Here is a 20686-nt window from a genome sequence, read left to right as displayed (position 1 = left end):
TTCTCCTGGATTAATCTGATACCTACTCATTACTCCCACTCAACGGCAGTGTACGGTCTAAGGCATGCAAAAGCATATCTAAGACCTCTCACTGTTGATATAAGAAATTCTTTCATGGCTTTATCTTTTCTGGAATAGTTAAGACTTTTCCTTAGATAAATAAAATCTATACCTAAGAAGTTGTGAAGCTTCTATAGATTGCCATTAGAAAGAAAATGCTTCTGCATCTTACTAAAGTAAGTTGCTTGCATTAGAGTAAGTAATTACCAGGTATACCACAAGCCATAGGTTTAGATAAACTCAAACCTATAATACTAGGAACAGGAAGTTTTGTTAAGTCCATTGAATAGACTTATTAACTAAAATTTCCTTTTATGTCCTTATAATAGAAAACTTTAGGTTATTCCATGTGAATGGATTAAACCATAGTTCTATTGGCTTTCTTCTTAGTTTCTTATCTTGACAATCCATTACTTGTTTAAACTCACAATGGATTTTAATCACTAGTGTCTCCCAAGTCATAAGAAGGTGAGTTCCTAGAAACTCTCCCACTACGACGAGGTACCGTGAATTATGTCTAAGAAAACTAAATGGTATTGACCTCTTTGGTTGTGACAAGACAACAGAGGCAGTGGGATCATCATATGTCATATAAGATGATAGAACACTATTGGAATCAAGAATTAAATATCTCCTTTATTTGCTACTTGTTTTTCAGACTTAGTCATTTTCTTAGAAAAGTAGTATTTGTTTGAACAAACACTTTCTTATCTATTGACAATGGGATGGTCCACCCCTAATCACTTAGAATAGCTAACAAACCATGGTTAATAGTTCTAGCTTTTCTTAAGATTTTGATTAGGTCATCCATGAATCTAGTAATGATTTACATTAAGTATACAACCATTACATCATTCTGAAATTGTATTACCATAGAAGGATTTACGCAACGACTAGTAACTAATCATCAATATGCAACTCGAAATTTCTGGGGAGGTAAGTTTGGATATAATTCGAAAATCAATTTAATGATCTTTGAACTGCATATCTACTAACTATTTCTCCACCCCTATCAGTTCGCAAGATCTTTAGCCACTTACCTTAATGGTTTTAACCATTGCTAGAAATTAATGAAATTTTTCAAACATTTCAAATTTCTTTGCTAAAAGGTATAATCTAGAGTTATCGTTTTAAGAATACAACGAAAAACTCATATCCACCCCTGAATGTACATCCATCTGCAAATGAGATGAACTTACTTTCACTGGATATAGGCATATTAACTCTTTGCAGAGGTTGATCTTGTCAAATCCACTATGAACAAGATACAAATGCCATAGATTAAAAAAAATGTGGTAGAGTCTTTTGATGACATAGGTTTAGTTACATCAAAGAGTTCTTAGAATAGTGCAAGTGGATCCTGGTCACGTATCACCTAACTCATATTCCATACAGTTTTAATCCATTAATAGAAGATGGATATTAAACACTTGAGAAAGTGTAACTGTATTGTATTCTGGAATTAGAAATATAGGAAAATTTCTATTTGGAATCTAAAATTAAAGTCAAAGACTTAAATTTATACCAAATATTATGAGTAATTCTATCTTGGACCAGCACTACTAATACAAACTCTAAGTCAGATTTGCCCATACAAGTAGGAGATTTCTAAGATTGAGGATTTATATCAATTGGGAATAGAATTTCAGGATTATAATCATATGCGTCATTTAATTTCTTAAGAAAAAATATAGAATGACATGAAATGATTTATAGACCATTCATCCAATGATATGTTTTGAAGCTAATTCGAAATGAATAAGCTAAGAGGAATTAGGATAATTTCGTTTAAAAATAAGAATCCAACGATGCTTCGATTAGCGAAAGTCAAAGTAATCTTATTTATACAATCTTCTTGTTTCATATCGTAAAAATACTAGTCTAAGGTGTCATCAATTGATGAACAGCTAGATGTCGCATATACAATATTTATCTTTCGAGATCTAACACTATTATGAATGTCTAATGGTGAAAATCCACTAGGGATTTATCTCATTAGATAAACAAGCCAAGTTAGACCAACAATGAAGATTCGAAATTAAACGACGACTTAATAACAGAAAATAACATGGTTCAATATAAATTCATACACAATTCAGAAATTATAAACATATAGCTAGTAGGAATGACAAGTGAAAATACTAAAACTTACAATCCTAAATAATTTCCAAGGTTTTCAACAAACTGATATCAGTGTCCCGTTTAGGAGAGAGTCAAAGCTACCATTCATTGAATAGAGTTGTCAGCTCGTCTAAAATGTTAAACATTCTAGCAACCTTTTATTCTATCAAGATTGGAATTCAGCGTTGTCCCGTTTAGGTGAGAGTCAAGACAATTCTATCTTATGAGCTTCCACCATTGTTTCATAATTTGCAAGTCAAGTATGGTCGCCACCATTAGGGTGATCCATACCATACAAAATACTTACAAACTACTTATCATGCGAGGTTAAACGGTGCGAAATTGCTAATGAACGTTCCTCCATGAGGGAGGATTACTCACTAAAACAAACGCGGTGTAAAACCCACAATGGAGATCGAATATCTTAATAATAAAGCTCATTATTTAAAGTGAGTTGTATTTTCTTTGATTCTCTTTATTTATTCTATTTATTTTAAATATATATATTTATTTAATTAAAATTTCCAATTTAGAATGAAAAATTCCAAATATAAATTTTAATTTAATATTTATAAATTTTACTTAGATGGATATGAAAATAACATGAATTATTTCCATCTTAGTAATAATTTCCAATAAATATTTAGAAAAAAAATATTTAAGTTGTTACAAAATTAATTTAAATTAATTTACAACTCAAATTTAATTTTCTATAAATATATATTGCATTTCGAAAAATTAAAGTATATAAGAATACAATTTTCGAAAAATGCATATTAAAATAAAAAATAAATCCTGGAAAAATTATTCTAATTTAATGTTGGCCCAAAATTAATTAATAAAATTAATTTACAACAAAAAATATAATTTTCCTATTTAATTAAATATATAAGAAAAATTTCAAATATCTAAGTATGATGATGAAAATCAACTTAAATATTAATTTTCTATTTAATTAAATACACTAGAAAAATACTTCAATCAAAAATATCATCTATCTAGATTTTCCTTTGACTAATTAATTCAATTTTTAATAATATACTTTAATTCAATTTATTTTAAATTAATCAATAAATGAAAAAATCATTGATTTAAGTTGATCCAAGAATTAATTAAAATAAATAATTAATTTACAACTTAATCTATTTTTCAAGATAAAATTCGAAATTCTAGCATTTAAGAAATGCAATTTCGAAAATTGATTAATAAAATAAAGAAAAATATATTTTGAAAATTATTTAAATTTAGTTGAAAAAATAAATTTCAACTAAAAATAATTTTCTATTTAATTAAATGTCATGAAAAAGAAATATTTAAGTATGATGATAAAAATCAAGTTAGATATTTAATTTTCAAATTAATTAAATGTATTAAATTCAAGAAATAAATAATTAAGTGTAGAGAAGGCTTAATTATTAATTTCTGGTTTAATACTAGAAAAAATATACTTAAAATAAATTGTACCAAAATTAATTAAATAATTAATTTCACAATTTATAATATTTTCCTATTTAATATTATAAATAATAAGTAGTATAGAAATAACTATCTAGAAAATATCTTATTTGACTAAGTATCTTTTCCACAAAATTTGAAAAAATATCTAATTTAAGTTGTATTAGAAAAAATCTAGAACTTAAATATTTTTCAAATTTAAATTTAATTAAATATCAAAAATTAAGTTGTAACCACTTAATTTGAAAATATTACATTTTAAGTTAATATTCGAAAAGATATTAACTTAAAAAATATCTAAAGAATCTTAATAACCAATGCCTAAAATTCCTCAACTTAATTTTGAAATTTTAAATCCAAAAGATATTCAGATTTAAGTTGGTTAGCTGTAGATAACTAAATATCAACTTAAATAGGAATATTTAATGAAAAATTTAAATTAAGCTTCAGAAAGAATCTAGATGGTTATAATTCTATATTTAATTAAATACAAGAAAATACATATAGTTTAACTTAGAATAAAAAATTCTTTAAACTATATTTTTCTTAAATTAATTTCAAGATAAATGAAATTAATTATGTTGCTAATCAATTTTATTAGGTTAAACTAGTTTAATTAACCTAGTACAGTTATTCAAATCAGGCAAATGGGCCTTCATAATTGGGGTAGTTCATGTGAGGGGGTGCTGGGTTCAGTATGTCGTACCCACTACTATGGCTCCCAACTCTCACACAAGGCCCAAAAGAGAGGAATTTAACCTTAATAAGAACAACTGTTATTAATTGAATAGGCCCAAAAACTAAATGGGCCTAAATAAAATCTATCAAGAACTATGATATTTTATTTAGCAACAACAACCTATATGCATCTATAATAAAATTAAACACATAGGCTCACACAGGCACACTTTGGATGGGTCCTATCATGTTGCTAGGTCATACACAGATGAAAGAAGATTGTAAATATACCTGTTACAAATTATTATCTTGACCAAGGGAGCCATCAGATCATTAGATCTGGCAAAAAGTAACCATGGCTATTTGCAATCAAGTAATAATAGGTTTTGAAAACTTACACATAAGTTAAAACACATACTCCTGCAACAAGGTTAGTTGGATAGTTGGATGTAGGATTTATTTAATTTTAAATTAAATATTTAATTTCGAAAATAATTAATTAAATAATAAAAAAATTTCGAAAAAATTAAAAAAAATTTGAAAAATTCGAAAATTTTTAAAAAAAATTTAAATTTAAAATTAAACCTACAATTTTTGAAAAATTAGGTTTCAACCAACCTAAATATCATTTCAAAAATTTGCTAACTACTTTTAAATTTTAAATGTTATTTTATAAATAAAAATTAAATAAAAAATTAGAAAAGATAAATAAATATCTTTTTCAAATTTTAAATGTAATTTAAATAAATAAAATAACAAAATTTAAAAAATTAGCAAAATATCTTACATCTATTTAAAATTACATGATTATAAATATCTTATTTTAAATTAAATAAGGTCAAAATATCTAAAAAGATTTAATTTAAAAAAAAAAAATCTTAAAAGATAAGATATAATTAAAAATATCTTAAAAGATTTTATAAATATCTTATAAAATCTGACCTTAAATTTTAAAAAAAATAAGATATAATCAAATTTAAAAATAAGATAGATTTTTAAGCAAGAAGATAGATACTAATTCTATTCAAATTCAAATTACACTAATATCTTAAATTAAATTTAAAAAATATTAAATTAATTCAAAATGATAATTAGAATTGAATTAGGAATAGTAATAGTATAAATACAAAACTATACCAAAAATTGGGAGTTAATTCCATGAAAAAGCATGAAAAATTGAAAAAAAACAAAAAAATTCGAAACTGTACGGACAGATTTGCGATCGCAGAAAAATATCAGCAGAGCCTCGATTTTTTCAAATCTTCAAAAAATCATAACAAATTCAAATAAAATCCAAATTAAGTTCTGCAAAAGGCTAACTTGCTTAATTTTTTCCATACTATCCAATAAAAATAATTCCAGAGATAAAATCGCAATTATTTTTCACGAAAATTTCACAAACATCAAACGATCATCAAATAACACTCAATACAACATGATACCATCCAAATAACATACAAACAATCGTTTTAAAGTCCAAATTTCTTGCAAATAAATCAATTACCATGGCTCTGATACCAGTTGTTGGAAATTATTTTACCAGGATCTTAGATCTACTCACAAGTATGTTGATTAACACCCTAAATATGAACTTTCTAAAACGATGAAATAAACACATATAAAGTTTAGGAAACCTTACATTGGGTGCAGCGGAATATAATGACTCCTTCCGTTCAGATATCTAGCCCTTGATTCCTTTCTGTAGCAGAGCATTATCAATATCTGAACCTGGATCTCTTTCTCTGAATCCTTGATGCTGAATCTCCTTTGCTGATGATCTTTCTTCACGATCTTCCTCACTATGATTGAGGTATTGCTTGATGTGTGTGGGCACTACTCTAATCACTAAGGATTTCGAAATATCAAGAGGGAAGAGAAGAAGTGGCAGCTAAAGATAGGGAGAGAGAAAGCCCAGTTTTTCTGAATCAGAAAGTCTGAAGAAAAGTGTAATTTTCCTGAAGCCTTCACTATCTATTTATAGCATTCCACTAGGGTTAGATTTGAATTATATGGCATTAAAATAATGAAAATATCAGTTTAAATTGCCTACAAAAGTGGCTGGCCATGCTTAGTGGATTTGGGCCTCACTTTTTGCAATTTTGCAGTTTTACCTTTTCTGCATCTGATTTTCTCAAAAACGCCAATTTTCTAATTCAACCATTTAAATGCCAATTCTAACTATTTAATAACTATAAATAATTATTAAATAATATTGTCATTTATCATATTTATTAATTGAACCATACAAAGTATCATAATTAACAAATATGCCCCTATAAACTCTTTCTTTACAATTTCGCCCTTACTTAGTGAAAAATTCACAAATAGACATAGTCTAATTTGAGAATTATAATTGATTAATCAAAACCAATTATATGAGTCTTACAAGCAATATTATCTCAACTAGTGCGGGGACCATGGGTCTATATAACCGAGCTTCCAATAAGTAGATCAAGAATTTAGCACTAAAATTCACTAACTTATTAATTCTTCGTTGAATCCACGCATAGAACTTAGAATTGCACTCTCAGTATATAGAATGCTCTATATGTTCCACCATATAGACACATCATTAGTTATCCATTGTTATAATCCTAATGTGATCAATGATCCTCTATATGAATGATCTACACTGTAAAGGGATTAAATTACCGTTACACCCTACAATGTATTTATTCCTTAAAACACTTGACCCCGTATAAATGATATTTCAGCTTATGTGAAATGAGTACTCCACCATTTATGTTCGTTTGGTCAAGCTCGAAGGAGATCATCCTTTGCTTACTATTCGCCAGATAGAAGCTATAGATTCCATGTTTATGCTAGCGCTCCCACTCAATTGCACTACCATGTTCCCAAAAAGTACGTATCACCCTGACCTAAAAGCAGGCTTAACTAACAATTCAAGGAACACGAATAGCCTTTCAAGATTGAGCCTAATCATAACAGGATTAAGATCATTTGATCTAGGATCAACTAGGTGATATTGACTTGAATAGATATTACGGTAAGTTTAATAAATCTAAGTCAAAGTTCAATATCGGTCCCTTCCGATGCATACTCCATGCATCCAACCTGAGCTTTACTTTAACCAATGTTCTGGAAAGAACATATTATTTCTCCAAATACAAGTAAACTCTTGTTGTAGATTATCATATCAGTAAAACCCTGTGTCTGATAAATCTAGGAAACTTTATTCACATAGTCATGTTTACTTTCCAATGTGTTGACAGCACAATAAACAGGATCAAGTATGTGAAAAGGGTTTCAGATGAATTTATACATTATGTACATATAATCATGAAATAAATCATGTGAACCATGCAACATTAAATGTTATTTCTGATCTATATTAATAAGTAAATCTGATTATATTGAAATGAGTTTTATTTAGGACATAAAACCCAACACTGCTATCTTTGCAGGATCAGCTTTTACTCCTTCTGCCGAAACAATATGGCCCAAGTATTCAATGGTCTCTTGAAAGAATTGGCACTTACTTGCTTTAGCATAGAAACTGTGGGATCGTAACAACTGTAATACAGTCCTCAAATGTCCCATGTGCTCTGCCGAACTGCTGCTATACACCAGTATATCGTCGAAAAATACTGTGACAAAACGGCGCAAATACGGTCGGAATAGGTGATTCATGGCTGCTTGAAAGGTTGACGGAGCGTTGGTAAGCCCAAACGGCATTACAACGAACTCATAGTGCCCGTCATGTGTCCGAAATGTCATTTTATGAATATCCCGCGGATCCATTCTAATTTGATGATAGCCAGCCCGAATATCCAACTTAGAAAAGACCTTAGCATGACCCAACTCATCCAATAGCTCATCGATTGTAGGAATGGGAAATCGATCCTTGATTGTGATGCCGTTGAGTGCTCGGTAATCGACGCAAAAGCGCCATGTTCCATCCTTTTTTTTACTAATAAAACCAGTGAGGAATACTGACTATTGCTCGGCTGAATAAAGCCGTATTCGCTCATTTCTTTCACCAACTTCTCAATAACGTCTTTTTGGAAATATGGGTACCGGTATGGTCGAACATTGATTGGGGTCGTGCCTTGCTGTAAAAAGATACGATAATCATCCTTCCGGTGAGACGGTAACTGCTTGGGCTCCGCAAACACATCCTGAAATTCAGACAATAACCCAGATGCTTCCTTCGGTAAAATATCAGCCAAACCTTGAAGTGAGTGATTGTCTTCTTGTTGCTTCACGACTGTCGTATATAACTTCAAACAGTCTCTAATGTCACCTTCCCTGAACAACGCATGTAACTGAGAGAAAGTCAATTGATGGGCAGCTACCTCTTTTGACCCTTCCAGTTTTACAGTACTACCATTCCACCCAAACTCCATGGTTAATGCCTTGTGATCGTGAATGCACGGGCCAAGTGTTTGAAGCCACTGCATACCCAAAACCACATCGAGTCCTCGAATGGGTAACACATAGAGATCCACCGTGAAACTATGTCCCTGTAATGTCAATTCCACATTTCGGCACAATTTAGAACAAAGCAAGAAGTGGCCATTACCCATATATACTTTGAAGCGTTTAGTCTCCTCATATGGTAGTTTCAATTGTTCTGCGAGCGTCTCTTGTATAAAGTTGTTGTTGCTGCCGGTGTCGACTAGCACTTCGACTGTTTCCGACCCGTGGTATGCCATAAGACGAAAAATGCGGGGGTTCATCGAGTTCGATAGAGAGTGGAGACTAACTTCTTCCTCTGTTGTATCCTCCATTTCGCTTCCTAAATGGTCCAGCCCAGGTTCGTTTTCTTCTTCATCTTGGGCACAAAGAATCAACATCCTATTCTTGCACTTGTGACCATGGCTAAACTTCTCGTCGCATGTGAAGCAAAGGCCCTTGTCCCGTCGTTCCTTCAACTCAGCTGGTGACAGTTTTTTAATAGGCAGTAGTGGTGTGGTGGGTGGTGAAGGAATTGAGTGCCCTGAATTCGATACTGGAGACATTGGTTTGTAACCGGAACCCGAACTGTTTGGTGTGCCCATAATGGTTGTTGACGAAGGCGCGGGTTTCCCATACCAGCCCGTCCGAGGTGTGTCCAATCGGCGTCGACTGCCCAAATCTTCATTACGATCTTCGAATAGTTGAGCCTTTGCCATAGCATCACTCAAGTTCAATGGCGCCGATAGAAGCAATTCCCTTCGGATCTCTAACTTGAGACCCCAAACAAAAAAATTCATAAACATCGCCTCCGACACTCCTGTAATGCGAGGCATTAATGCCTCAAATTCGGCCCTGTATTCAGCTACCTTCCCCGACTGAGTAAGCTTGGATATGCGACCAAGGGGATCGTCATAAATCGAAGTGCCGAAACGTTGTTGCAACGCTTTGAGGAACGAGGTCCAGTTCGTGATTGCCCCTCCCTTTTCCATCCATTGAAACCAAGTGGATGGAGCTCCATCCAAGTGAAATGCCGCCATCGCCAACCGCATCGGTTCATCGATTTTATGCAAGTCAAAGAACTTGTTAATCTTATAAATCCAGTCATCCACCTCCGATCTGTCAAACCTTGGCACCTTAACCCGAAGAGTTTTGAGTAAGGTGTTCAGCTCACGATCATCACTCGTCATGTCTGAACGTCTTACCCCAGCCTGAGCAGATTCCCGATCAACACTTCTCCCTTCCGACTCCCCCAACCCAGTATTGGGAAGCTGATTCAATCGTTCCTCTGTCTTGGAAACATGCTGATCCAAAAGAGCCGAGAACTTTTGAAATTGGGCATCAGAATGTTGCTTGAAATTGAGTTCCATAGCTTGAAGCAATCCAGCGATTTCTTCGTTCTTCATGATGAAGAAGCTCAATGAGAGCACCAGTAATAGCAAATGCACTCTTCAAGTCAGCGCCAAACTCCAAAAGCCAAACAGCCAGATAATTCTTTGCATAAAATTCCATAGTTTTTACAGCCTCTATTTATATGAAATAACAAACTCTTCAATAACGAAATTGCAAAGTAACAGAATAACAACTTCTAGAAATTAGCATAGGCTATTCTTCAACTCCTCTCCAGCCTAACGAAATCCTTCAGCCAGCTGGGTCTCATCTGCACCCTCTTCTCTTTCGGCTCCAATTCCTCTTCTGCGTGAGAAAGGCTTGTTGTTTCCCTTGAGCTGATGCCAGCCGAAGTCTCCTTTTTCTCAGCCATCACACTTGGGTCTTCTTCTTGGATCCAACCGTGGATCTGCTCTTTTATGCTTCCTTGGTCCAGCTGGATTGGGCCTAGCTCTTGGGCCGAACTTAAGTCCGTAACATTTACCCAACATAAATTACATAATCTTCCATGGATAATATATTAAGTTCATTATAAAAAAAAAATAGAAAACCTTCCGTCCATAGTTGTTACCGTTTGATAACACTTTTTTGATCAATTTTCTATTTTTAAAATTAAAAAATTAAAAATATTTTTCAAAAATATATTATATAAAACTGTTTTCACTTTTCTAATTTTTTAATTGAGAATTAAAATTTTGAAAACTAAAAATTCACTTTCAATATTTTGGACTCCAACCAGACTTATACCCAAATCCTCCCACGACCCTGGCGCCAAACCCAACCTCTAACGCAAACCCAAATCCGATCCCGAACTTAGACCCAACTTAAATAAAAATAAAAATAAATTTTATAGAACACACTTTCATTTTCTAGCTATTTTTAAAATTAAAAAACAAAAGTGATTACAAAACGCATTTTTGTTTTTCAAAAATAAAAATTTTACTTTCATTTTGTAATTAAAAAATTAGAAAGTAAAAGTATTACCAAACGGCACCATAATATGTAGTATAAATTTTTTAAACTTTTTCTTTAAGATAAATAGTATAGATTTCGCGCACGAGTGACAGCGCGTGACAAATCAGTGAGTTCTATTACTGTATGGCTTCCCACACCAAAAGCCTTCTGTAAAAAATCACAATTGTCATGATTAGAAAAAATTATATATATAGAAAATGATTTCATGTGGTCTTTCCACCCTCTTTTCCATCGTCTCTTCTTCACTTTTCTTCTGTTCTTCTATTCCATCTTCTCTATCGTCTTTTCTTATTCATTGATTTCAGAAACAATATTTTGTTTTTTGCTCATTGATATTTTTTGCTACTGATCGGAGTTTCGATTTAAATCAAAAACTATAAAATCAAAATTTGATTGTTTATGAAATACCTAGCCCCTTTAATTTGGTATATATAAATGCCTAAATTTCTATGAATATTGAATAAAATTAATTTTTGATTGTTTTTTAAATTCCTTCTAATAGTTCATAAATTCATTAGTTTAGAATTACTTTTTATTCTTAATTGTGACAATAAGACTTCTGGATTGGATCAATTACCCATTTCATTTTCATAAATATATATTACACTGTTGGAATAGTCGATTTACTTTTCCATAAAATGTGATAGTTTGAAATCATTAATATTGTTAGCTTAATTTTAAAGTTACGATATTTGATCGATGTTGGATTGGGTCTTATGAGAGTATTTATTACAGAGAATGTTCTTGGTAGTTTTTCTCTCTTTAATTCTCATAAACCCAGAATTCTCGACCCCTTGGGGGTATTTATAGTGTTTTTCTGGGGTGATCCCTAGAACCGAACTACTTGTCTTTCTGTGTAGTTTCAGTAGGGGCACACATTCCCAGCAGATACAAAATGGGAAATGCATGACCTATACCCTAGGTATCTGAGGGGTTAGGTGGATATAATCCTTTATCCCTTCTTGACTGATGTGATCCCTCATAAAGTAGCCGTCACTAGGCTTATTAATCATAGCGTAATAGCTGCAGAAGAGGGGTTACGCCATTAGACTTAATGCTTATGGCAATTTCAATAAGTCTTCTCCCATGCGGCATTAAATGCGAGGTGACTGTTCAAATGGGGTCTGATATCTCCTGGATGTGCTTTGCCATAACTCTGTCCTCCGGGAGTATGTGGATCCCTCATATCTTCTCGGGGAGGCATTTTTTTGCTAATACTCTTGATCCAAAAAAAACTTAGTTAATTTGTCTCACAGTCATATTTTTCAAATCCACATGTCGTAGTCGCATTGGTCCACGTATTTTAGATAAATTTACGGGCAACACCTAAATATATATATATTTGTATGCATTTTAATATTATATATAAAAAAATTAGAACTCCCTATCTACCTAAAGTATTAATGTATTTATCAAAATTATTTTTTAATATTATTTCTAATAATTTATTATAAAATAATAAGATACTTCGTCATACATACTTTTTGAGTTCTAGATATTTTATTAGAAAAATCACTTTAAGAGAATAATTTTTCAAAAGAATATTAAAAAAAATATATATTTTTACTAATAATTTTTTTTACTAATAACTTACTATGATATTAGTTTGGTTGTAATAGCAATTAACAAAAAAATAAGGTCATTTTTGTAATTTAAGAAGCCCAAAACAATATTTCCTCTTTAATATATTTATAGATTATTGATAATTCTTTTTTTAACTAATAACTCACTACAATATTAATTTGGATTTAATGGTAATTAAAAAAGTAAATAAGGATAATTTTGTAATTTAATGTAGGAAGCCCAAAACCACATTCTCTCTTTTATATGTAGGAATTCCCTTATATGTATATTCATTATGTATATTTTTAGGGACACGATTTTGTCTTGTGATGTATTTTCACGGAATATATTCCGTGGTACATTAGATGGGTCTCGGGGTACATTAAATGAGTGTCAGAGTACGTTTCTACTTTTTAACCCTAATTACCCTAGATCAATACCAGCCGTCATATCAAATAAGTCCCTCATTTGACGGCTGTCGTACATCACAGAATGCATTCCGTGAAAGTACAATCACGGGACAAAATCATATCCCTATATTTTTATATGAATATAGGTATATATATTATGAGTAATTTTATGGTAGGACCTAGCAAAAGTTCCCTACTAGTAAAGAACTTTTTTTTTATCGTTGATTTTAGATCTTGTGGTTATTATGATGTAAGGTATATACTCTTACTATATAATTGTTTGTATACAATTAAAATTTTATACATATTATAATAATATTTAATGATATATTTATTTTAAAAAATAAAATAATATTAATAATTAAAAAATTTATTAATTTTTATATTTTAATTATTATTATTTTCTAAAATTAATTTAAATTATTTTTATATAGATATTTATTTTCAAAAATTCTTCTGATGTAGGATCGCTTGAATGATTTTAGATGTTCTTTAATTGGAACCGTACCAACTTGCTTTTCCTAAACTCAATTTTTTTTTTTTTTGCAGAAAAAAATAATATCTAACTGAATTAATTAATTTTTTTTTATAAGTGGCATCTCAAAAGAGCAGTCAAACAACAATAAGATAAAAACTACTGAAAAAACAGTCAATAACACCATAACTACGCACAACCTAAAAGAAAAATAAGAAAAGACTAGGTGTAAACATAAGAAAAAAAAAACTAGTAGTAAATTATGAAAAGCCAAAAAAATGAGTTTAGAAAAAAAAATCTTTTTTGAAAATAAATACCAATATAAAAATAATTCAAGGTAACTTTACAAAAAATAATTATAATAATAATTCAAAATAAAATTAATAAAATTTTTAATTATTAATATTATTTTTTTAAAAAATGAATATCATTAAATATTATTATAATATGTATAAAGTTTTAAATGTATACAAGCAGTCCTATCGTAAGAGTATAGACCTTACATCATAATAACCACATGATCTAAAACCAATGGTCAAAAAAAGCTAGGTCCTACCATAATCTTGCCCTATATATTATATACAATATCTATTCTATATAAAGTGTGCCTATATAACAGAATTCTTGGTTTATGAGAAATTCATGGGTGACTTTTTATTTATATTAAAAAGAAAATTATTTATTAATAAAAATAAAATAGTTTATGAGAAATTCATGGGTCACTTTTTATTTATATACAATAAAATAAATAAAATAAATCCCATTAAATCTAAAAAATACAATTGGGTTTTTGCTTTGTACATCTACAATAGGCTTTTCTAAATATACTTATGTTATTTAGTTGGATTTTATTCTAAATAAGAATTTACTGTTATTTATATTATATATATATTGCTAAAGAATTTTTCTATTTGTTTTTTTGGCTCGATCAGATTATCACTGTTTGCCTCCACATCTCAATCTGAATATATAAAATGTGGCTATAAACGAATTCTCGGTTTATGAGAAATTATTGAGTGACTTTTTTTTTAAAATATTTTCTTTTTTTATATAAAATGTGGCTATGTAACAAAATTCTTGGTTTAATGTTATTTATTTTTCTGTCAAAATGTTAACAGAATATTCTAATATTTGATAAAATATTCTAGTTAATTATAATTGATTAATTTTAGCTAAATAATCCTACCAAAATTTAATCTAACAAATTTCTTTCTCTAGAGCAAAAACCCTAGCCTCCAACACAACCTTTACCAGTTTATAACCTTAGTTATAATTTCTTAAGCTATATTTTATAATTTTAATTTTCATTTTAAAATTTGAAAAATACTAATGAAGACAACATACTACTGTTGGGTTTTGTGCCCTAAATAAAACCCATTACAATCTGATTAGTTATCAATTTAAGAGATTTGAAGTGATTTATGTTAACATGTATTTTTCATGCTTATGGTTTAATATATATATATATTTAATATATGCACAAAATAAGTGAAGTCCAGAACATATTTTATTCACAATTACAGTATTGTCAACACAGTGGAACGTGATTGTGATTATATGATTCAAAAGACTAAGTCCATGTTTCATCAAGTGTTTTGGATTTGCAGTGATGTGATAATCAGCGATGAAGTATACTTACGCTTAGAGTAAGTGTTATGTTCTTTTCAGAACATTGGTAAAGTATACTAGTTTCGAATGTATGGAGTATACATTGGACTGGACCGATATTGAACTTAGTCAAGGTATTATAAACTTACCGTTGTATCGGTCCAAGTCAATATCACTAGTTGATCTTAGATCAAAAGAATCTAAATCCTGATATGCTTAGGCTCAATCTCAGGAGTGTTATTCATGTTCTTTGATTTATTAGTTAAGCCTACTTTTGGGTCAAGGTGATACGTATATTTTGGGAACATGATAGTATGATTAAGTAGGAGCGCTGAACATAAATATGGAATCTATAGCTTCTACTGGTGTATAGAAGTCAAGTAATGATTCCCTTCGGGCTTAGCTAAATAGAAGTAAATGGATGAGCTCTTGTTTCAGTGATTATATCTTAGTTCACTAAAACAGCATTTATAGGTAGCTAAGTGTTTTAATGGGCCAAATACATTGAGGGGTGAAACAGTAAATTTATCCCTTCTCGTTGTAAATCATCTATATAGAGGATCTTTGATCAAATTAAGATTATAACTATGGTTAAATGAGATAGCGTATCTATATCGTGGAACATATAGAGCGCTCTATATAAATCTGAGACTGCAATTCCAAGTTCTAAGAGTGGATTCAACAAGGAATTAATAAGTTAGAAAATTTACTCGGTAAATTCAGTTCGGCTTATTGGAAGCTCAGTAATATAGGTCCATGGTCCCCATTCTAGTTGAGACCATAGTGCTTGTAAGACTCAATAATTGATTTATGTTTAATCAATTATAATTCTAAAGTTAGACTATGTCTAGTTGTGAATTTTCACTAAGCAAGGGCGAAATTGTAAAGAAAAGAGATTCTAGGTTTATTTATTAATCAAGAGAATTTATATGTCTAATTAATAATTCTGTTAAATGACAATATTATTTAACTATTTTAGTTATTAAATAATTAGTTTTGGCATTTAAATGGTTAGAATTGGAAAATTAGCGTTTTTGAGAAAATAGAAATGAAAATTGTGAAAACTGCAAAATTCCAAGTGGGGCCCATTAACACCATGGCCGGCCACTTGTATAAGTTTTTTCCAATTAATATTTTCTTTATGTTGACTTCGCTTTTAGCCAACGACAATGAGTCTTTTTGATAAGCGATAAACGATATGCCGTAATAAGAATATGTTGTAAAGCAATAATAAGACACAGAAATTTTATAGAGGTTCAGCTCCGAGCAGTTCGGTAATAGCCTAATCCTCGTTAGTTGTATTGACTTAAGAATAAGGAAGAAGATTCCTTTTCTTATAGCTCTTACAATAATATCTCTGAATATATAATTCTTAGATAGCCTTAGCTTATAGCGTTTCGGCGTACAATTTCTCCCTCCTTTGCCTAGTGAACATTCCTCACTATTTATAGGGTAGGAAACTTGAGGAGGAAGAGTTTCCTCTCTCGTTACAATGCGCATAAATAGAAAGATCGTGTGATCAATGCTGAATGCTAGGATCGTGGAATTGAGGCTGAATACACTGATAGTGGGATCGTGTGTATACCACATCCACGCAAGTTGATCCCTGAGTTGTAGGGATTGAGGTGGTGACTCACGATGCGTTTGGTTGAATTCACTAAGTTTTGCTCATTCTGCTCGGCTCGTTGAATATTCCATTATGGACATGCCAGCGAGGCATCCTGCTTGGCATGTTGATCCGACCAGATGCTCTAAGTAGAGCCCACGTGTCACCATTCTCGTGATGCCACGTCAGAGTGCCAATTTTGGGACAACATTTGCCCCCCAAGTCTGTACGGGACCTCCGAGGTTGCGTATAGACTTATTCCGAGCTGGCTCTACCTTTGTAAGGGGACACGTGTCGAGCATGACCGTTCGAGACTCGATCTGAAGCTGACTGGGCGTCCCTTCGATTTTCGGCTAATTAATGCTCTGACAATTAATATTTTGAAAATCCAAATTTCTCTCTCCACGGCTGACGGTTGCACTCGATTATTTTGATTTCCCATATTTGCTTTCAAGGCGGGAAGTGGGGGCGTCTAAGGTTCCTTTAAGTACAATTACCCTTTTACCTATAAATACTTGGAGTACTGGCATATTACCTCATTTTATCACCCTTCGTTGCTAAGCAAACTTCAGAGTAAAAAGAGAGAGCTTTCTGGCTTCAAAGTTGCTGAAGAGCTTACAGACGATTTCTGGCTTGCTTGAACCCGGACACTCGAATCTTTGAGTAAGTTAACGATTCCCTTTATGTTTTTCCTTTGCATGCTTATGCTTTGAATGTAACTTTGTTGTAGAAAGAACACCGTAGGAAATCCCAGGGTTTGAAACTTCTGCGAGTCTTCTTTTCCATGTCCTTATGTTAGCTTTCAGCCGTAAGGCTCATTTTAGAACTACATTGCGTCTGTTGTCCATTCTGCTTTTTTCAAGCTTCATGAACTTTTTTGCCCTAACTCAAGAAAAACTTTCTGACTTCTTGAGTTTAGACTTTTCTTTGAACATGGTCGTTCTTTAATCTGTTGGGTACTCCTGGTCGGCATATTTGCTTGTTTTTCCTTTGATACTCCGTCCAACACTCATCTTGCGTGTTGTCTTTTGTAGATGAACCCAGGTGAGTCTTGGGAGCCTGAGCATCAAATCGACCAGGAGCTGCTTCAACTTCTGCACGAGGTCCACCCTCGTCTTCGTGCTAATTCTCCTTCAAGAGAAGGATATTCTTCTGATTCCATACCCAGCCATAGGATGATGGCTCGCACGAAGAAAACTACGTGTCTGGCTGACGCTTCTGACCCCCAGGTGGCTCAGCTTGCCACTCTGCCTGACGCCGAACAGGATTTGGCGGTCCCAATGGAAGAGGACCGTGAGGGGGATGCCGAAGTCCAGGAGGTTGAGGAGCTAAACGAGGCGCGTCCGGGCAGTCCTCCCGCTACTGAGGGAGAGGAAGAGATTGAACCTCCTAATTATGGGGAGTACAATGAGGCTGGGCAACCAGTTGATGCGAACGGGGACGTCTTGGTTGAGGGCGTTGATTACGTCACTAAGGAGCTTGCTGAGGTGGTTCCTCACAGGGAGGCAGGGTGCCTTAGGCGCCAAGTGGGTGAGTCCTCCGTCCAAGATTTTGGAGGCATGCCTTCGCACTCTCGACCAGGACAAATACCTGGGCGAGCTGGACTGCTACATTCCCGCCCACGACAACCGTGCCACAAACCCTGATAAGGGGATGTGCGCCTGGTCGGGGGCTCACGGCCAGCAAGAGGCGTTGATGCCCTTGCAATAGTACTTTCGGGATGTGGCGGACTTCTTCGGGCTCTGCCTGGCTCAGATTACTCCCAAGGGTATTAAGTATTTGTCCGCTATCTTCGTCCTCTACGCTTCCCAGGGATGGGATGCTCCTTCTCCCCACGAGGTCGCTTGGTTCTTTGACCTGAAGTCTACCCCATAGCAAGGCAGGTCAGGATATTTTTACTTCTGTCAGCCTGGCTTCAAGTGGTTGAGCGGGACGGACCACAAGGCCATTAGCAAAATAGGGCGTTTTGTTGATGAGTACTTCACGGTGAAGGATCCAAACATCACCCGGACTCGGTTTCAGCAGATTCTGACATATCACCGTCCTCCCCTCACCCTTACTCTTAGGGATAGGACTCAAAAACTTACCGGTTGCCGGCGGAAGACAGGGATATCATCCAGTTGACCTCCGATGAAAATCTGGTGCAGTACGGGCTTTACCCAGAGGACTTTTCTTCTAAGTCCGTGATAGGGAAGAATGGGAAATCTGCTGCTGCCCGGCCTGAACGAGCTCATGAGGAGAATGAGTTGATTCAACTGAAGCGTGAAGCTAAGTTGAAGGGAGGTGCCCGGGCAAAGCAGTATGCTCAGGAGTCCATGAATCCTGAAGATGAAGCCGAGGCTGAGGCTGAGGCTCAGCAGGTGACTCCTTTGAAGAGGAAGAAGAAACTCCCGGCCACGCCCAGGCCCGTTGAACATGCCACTCGCATAAGGGAGCCCATTTCACCTGTTCGTCCATCTCATCCCTATGCTGGAAAAGGGAAGGCTGTTATGGCTGAGATATCAGGTGATGATGGACTTCTGACTTTCTGGTCGGGCAGTCACTCTGAGCTTTACTTCTTTTTCAGCTTCTTGACTTTCATGCTTTGTATTTTTTGCTGGTTTTTGCTAACCACGCTGTTTTTGTTCTGTGCAGACATGTCTCGGCAGATGATCGATGCTTTAAGGAAGAGGATGAGTGGAAGCTCTAGCACCTCCCCTCCGGCCAAGAAGTCTAAGGGCGGAGAGGGGTCTTCAGAGAAGAGGCCTTCTGGAAAGGTCATTGACCTTTCTGAGGAGCTGACTACTGCAAATCTTTCCACTCCCAAATCTGCCAAGTCTAAGGAGTCTGGGCCACCAACATATGGGTCCGAAGTGGTCAGGTGGATTCCTGAGCGGGTGCAGGCACCAACTCCACCCATGCCCGTGCTGCCTGAGGCCAAGAAGGGCAAGGAGGTGATGGCTCACTACATGAACCGGCTGGTTCCTGAGGTCAATGAGCAACTGGCTGGTGCTGACAACTCATATCTGGATGTGTTGGTGGCGGAGTCTTGAAGGAGCTTACCAGGGTTAGTCTTTTCTTTTCGACACTTCCCTTTTAACTTTTCATACTTAGCTCCATATGCTGACTTTTTCCTTTATGTAGGTCGGTTTGAAGTTGGCTTACACCTACTCCCGGGCTAAATCTGCTACTTCCAAGAGTGCGGCTCTGTCCGACACCTTGAGGGCAGAGGTGGACTTGGCCAAGAAGGAAGTTGAGGAGGCCAGGGCAGAGACTGCAGCTGTTCGTCATGAGTTGGGTAAGGCTAACAAGAAGCTGTTTGCCGCCGAGAAGAAGATCACCATGCTGACAAAGGACCTCGAGGCTGCTGATCGCTTTGAGGAAACCATCGAGACCTTATCTGCTGAAGTTGATCGTCTTCAGGATGAGAGGAGTTCTCTGCGACAGGTCCTTCTTCGGCTGAAGGAAGATAAGGATGCTCAGGCGGTCGAGGCGGACCGTTTGAAGGAGAAGGTCAATGCTTTGGAGACTGCCGACCTCGAGCTCTTCTTTGATTTTTGGAAGGCTAATCCCCAGGCCAACTTCGACTACTTGGGCAACGCCAAGGACATGTACCTCGAGTACTGCGTGACCCAAGTTGCCTATGGTGGGAAAGAGGTGGCTGCTTCAACCTCCGGCCAGACTTCTGACCAGGTTGCTGATGCTTCTCCTGCTCGAACAACAGATCCTCCTGCTCCAGTTGGCTCAGAAGAACCAAACCCAGAGCCTGGGACTCCAGCCGTTTGAACATTGATCTTTTTATCTCTCCTATTTTTTTATATATATATATATTATATATGGCCTTAAGGCCTTTAAGACATCATGACCGGCCAAGCAGTCTTTAAACTTGGAATTATTTTTCATTTTTTGGACAACGGGCTGACCGGGCAGCTTTTAATCCCAGTACTATAT

General features: G+C 34.2%; 1 protein-coding gene across 1 annotated transcript; it reads right to left on the bottom strand.

The window, feature by feature from the left end:
- Positions 1 to 7704: 7704 nt before the first annotated feature.
- On the bottom strand, positions 7705 to 10492 carry LOC133037067 (uncharacterized). The gene is made up of 3 exons (XM_061113878.1): positions 10364 to 10492; positions 8316 to 10130; positions 7705 to 8235 (listed from the first exon to the last, which is right to left on the bottom strand). The coding sequence occupies exons 1-3, from the start codon at positions 10490 to 10492 to the stop codon at positions 7705 to 7707; spliced, it is 2475 nt and encodes an 824-aa protein (XP_060969861.1).
- Positions 10493 to 20686: the final 10194 nt, after the last annotated feature.

The sequence above is a fragment of the Cannabis sativa genome, chromosome 4 (assembly GCF_029168945.1).
Source record: "Cannabis sativa cultivar Pink pepper isolate KNU-18-1 chromosome 4, ASM2916894v1, whole genome shotgun sequence".
Taxonomy (NCBI): domain Eukaryota; kingdom Viridiplantae; phylum Streptophyta; class Magnoliopsida; order Rosales; family Cannabaceae; genus Cannabis; species Cannabis sativa.
The sequence above is the reverse complement of the archived record's forward strand: the minus strand, read 5'-3'. Positions and strand labels throughout refer to the sequence as shown.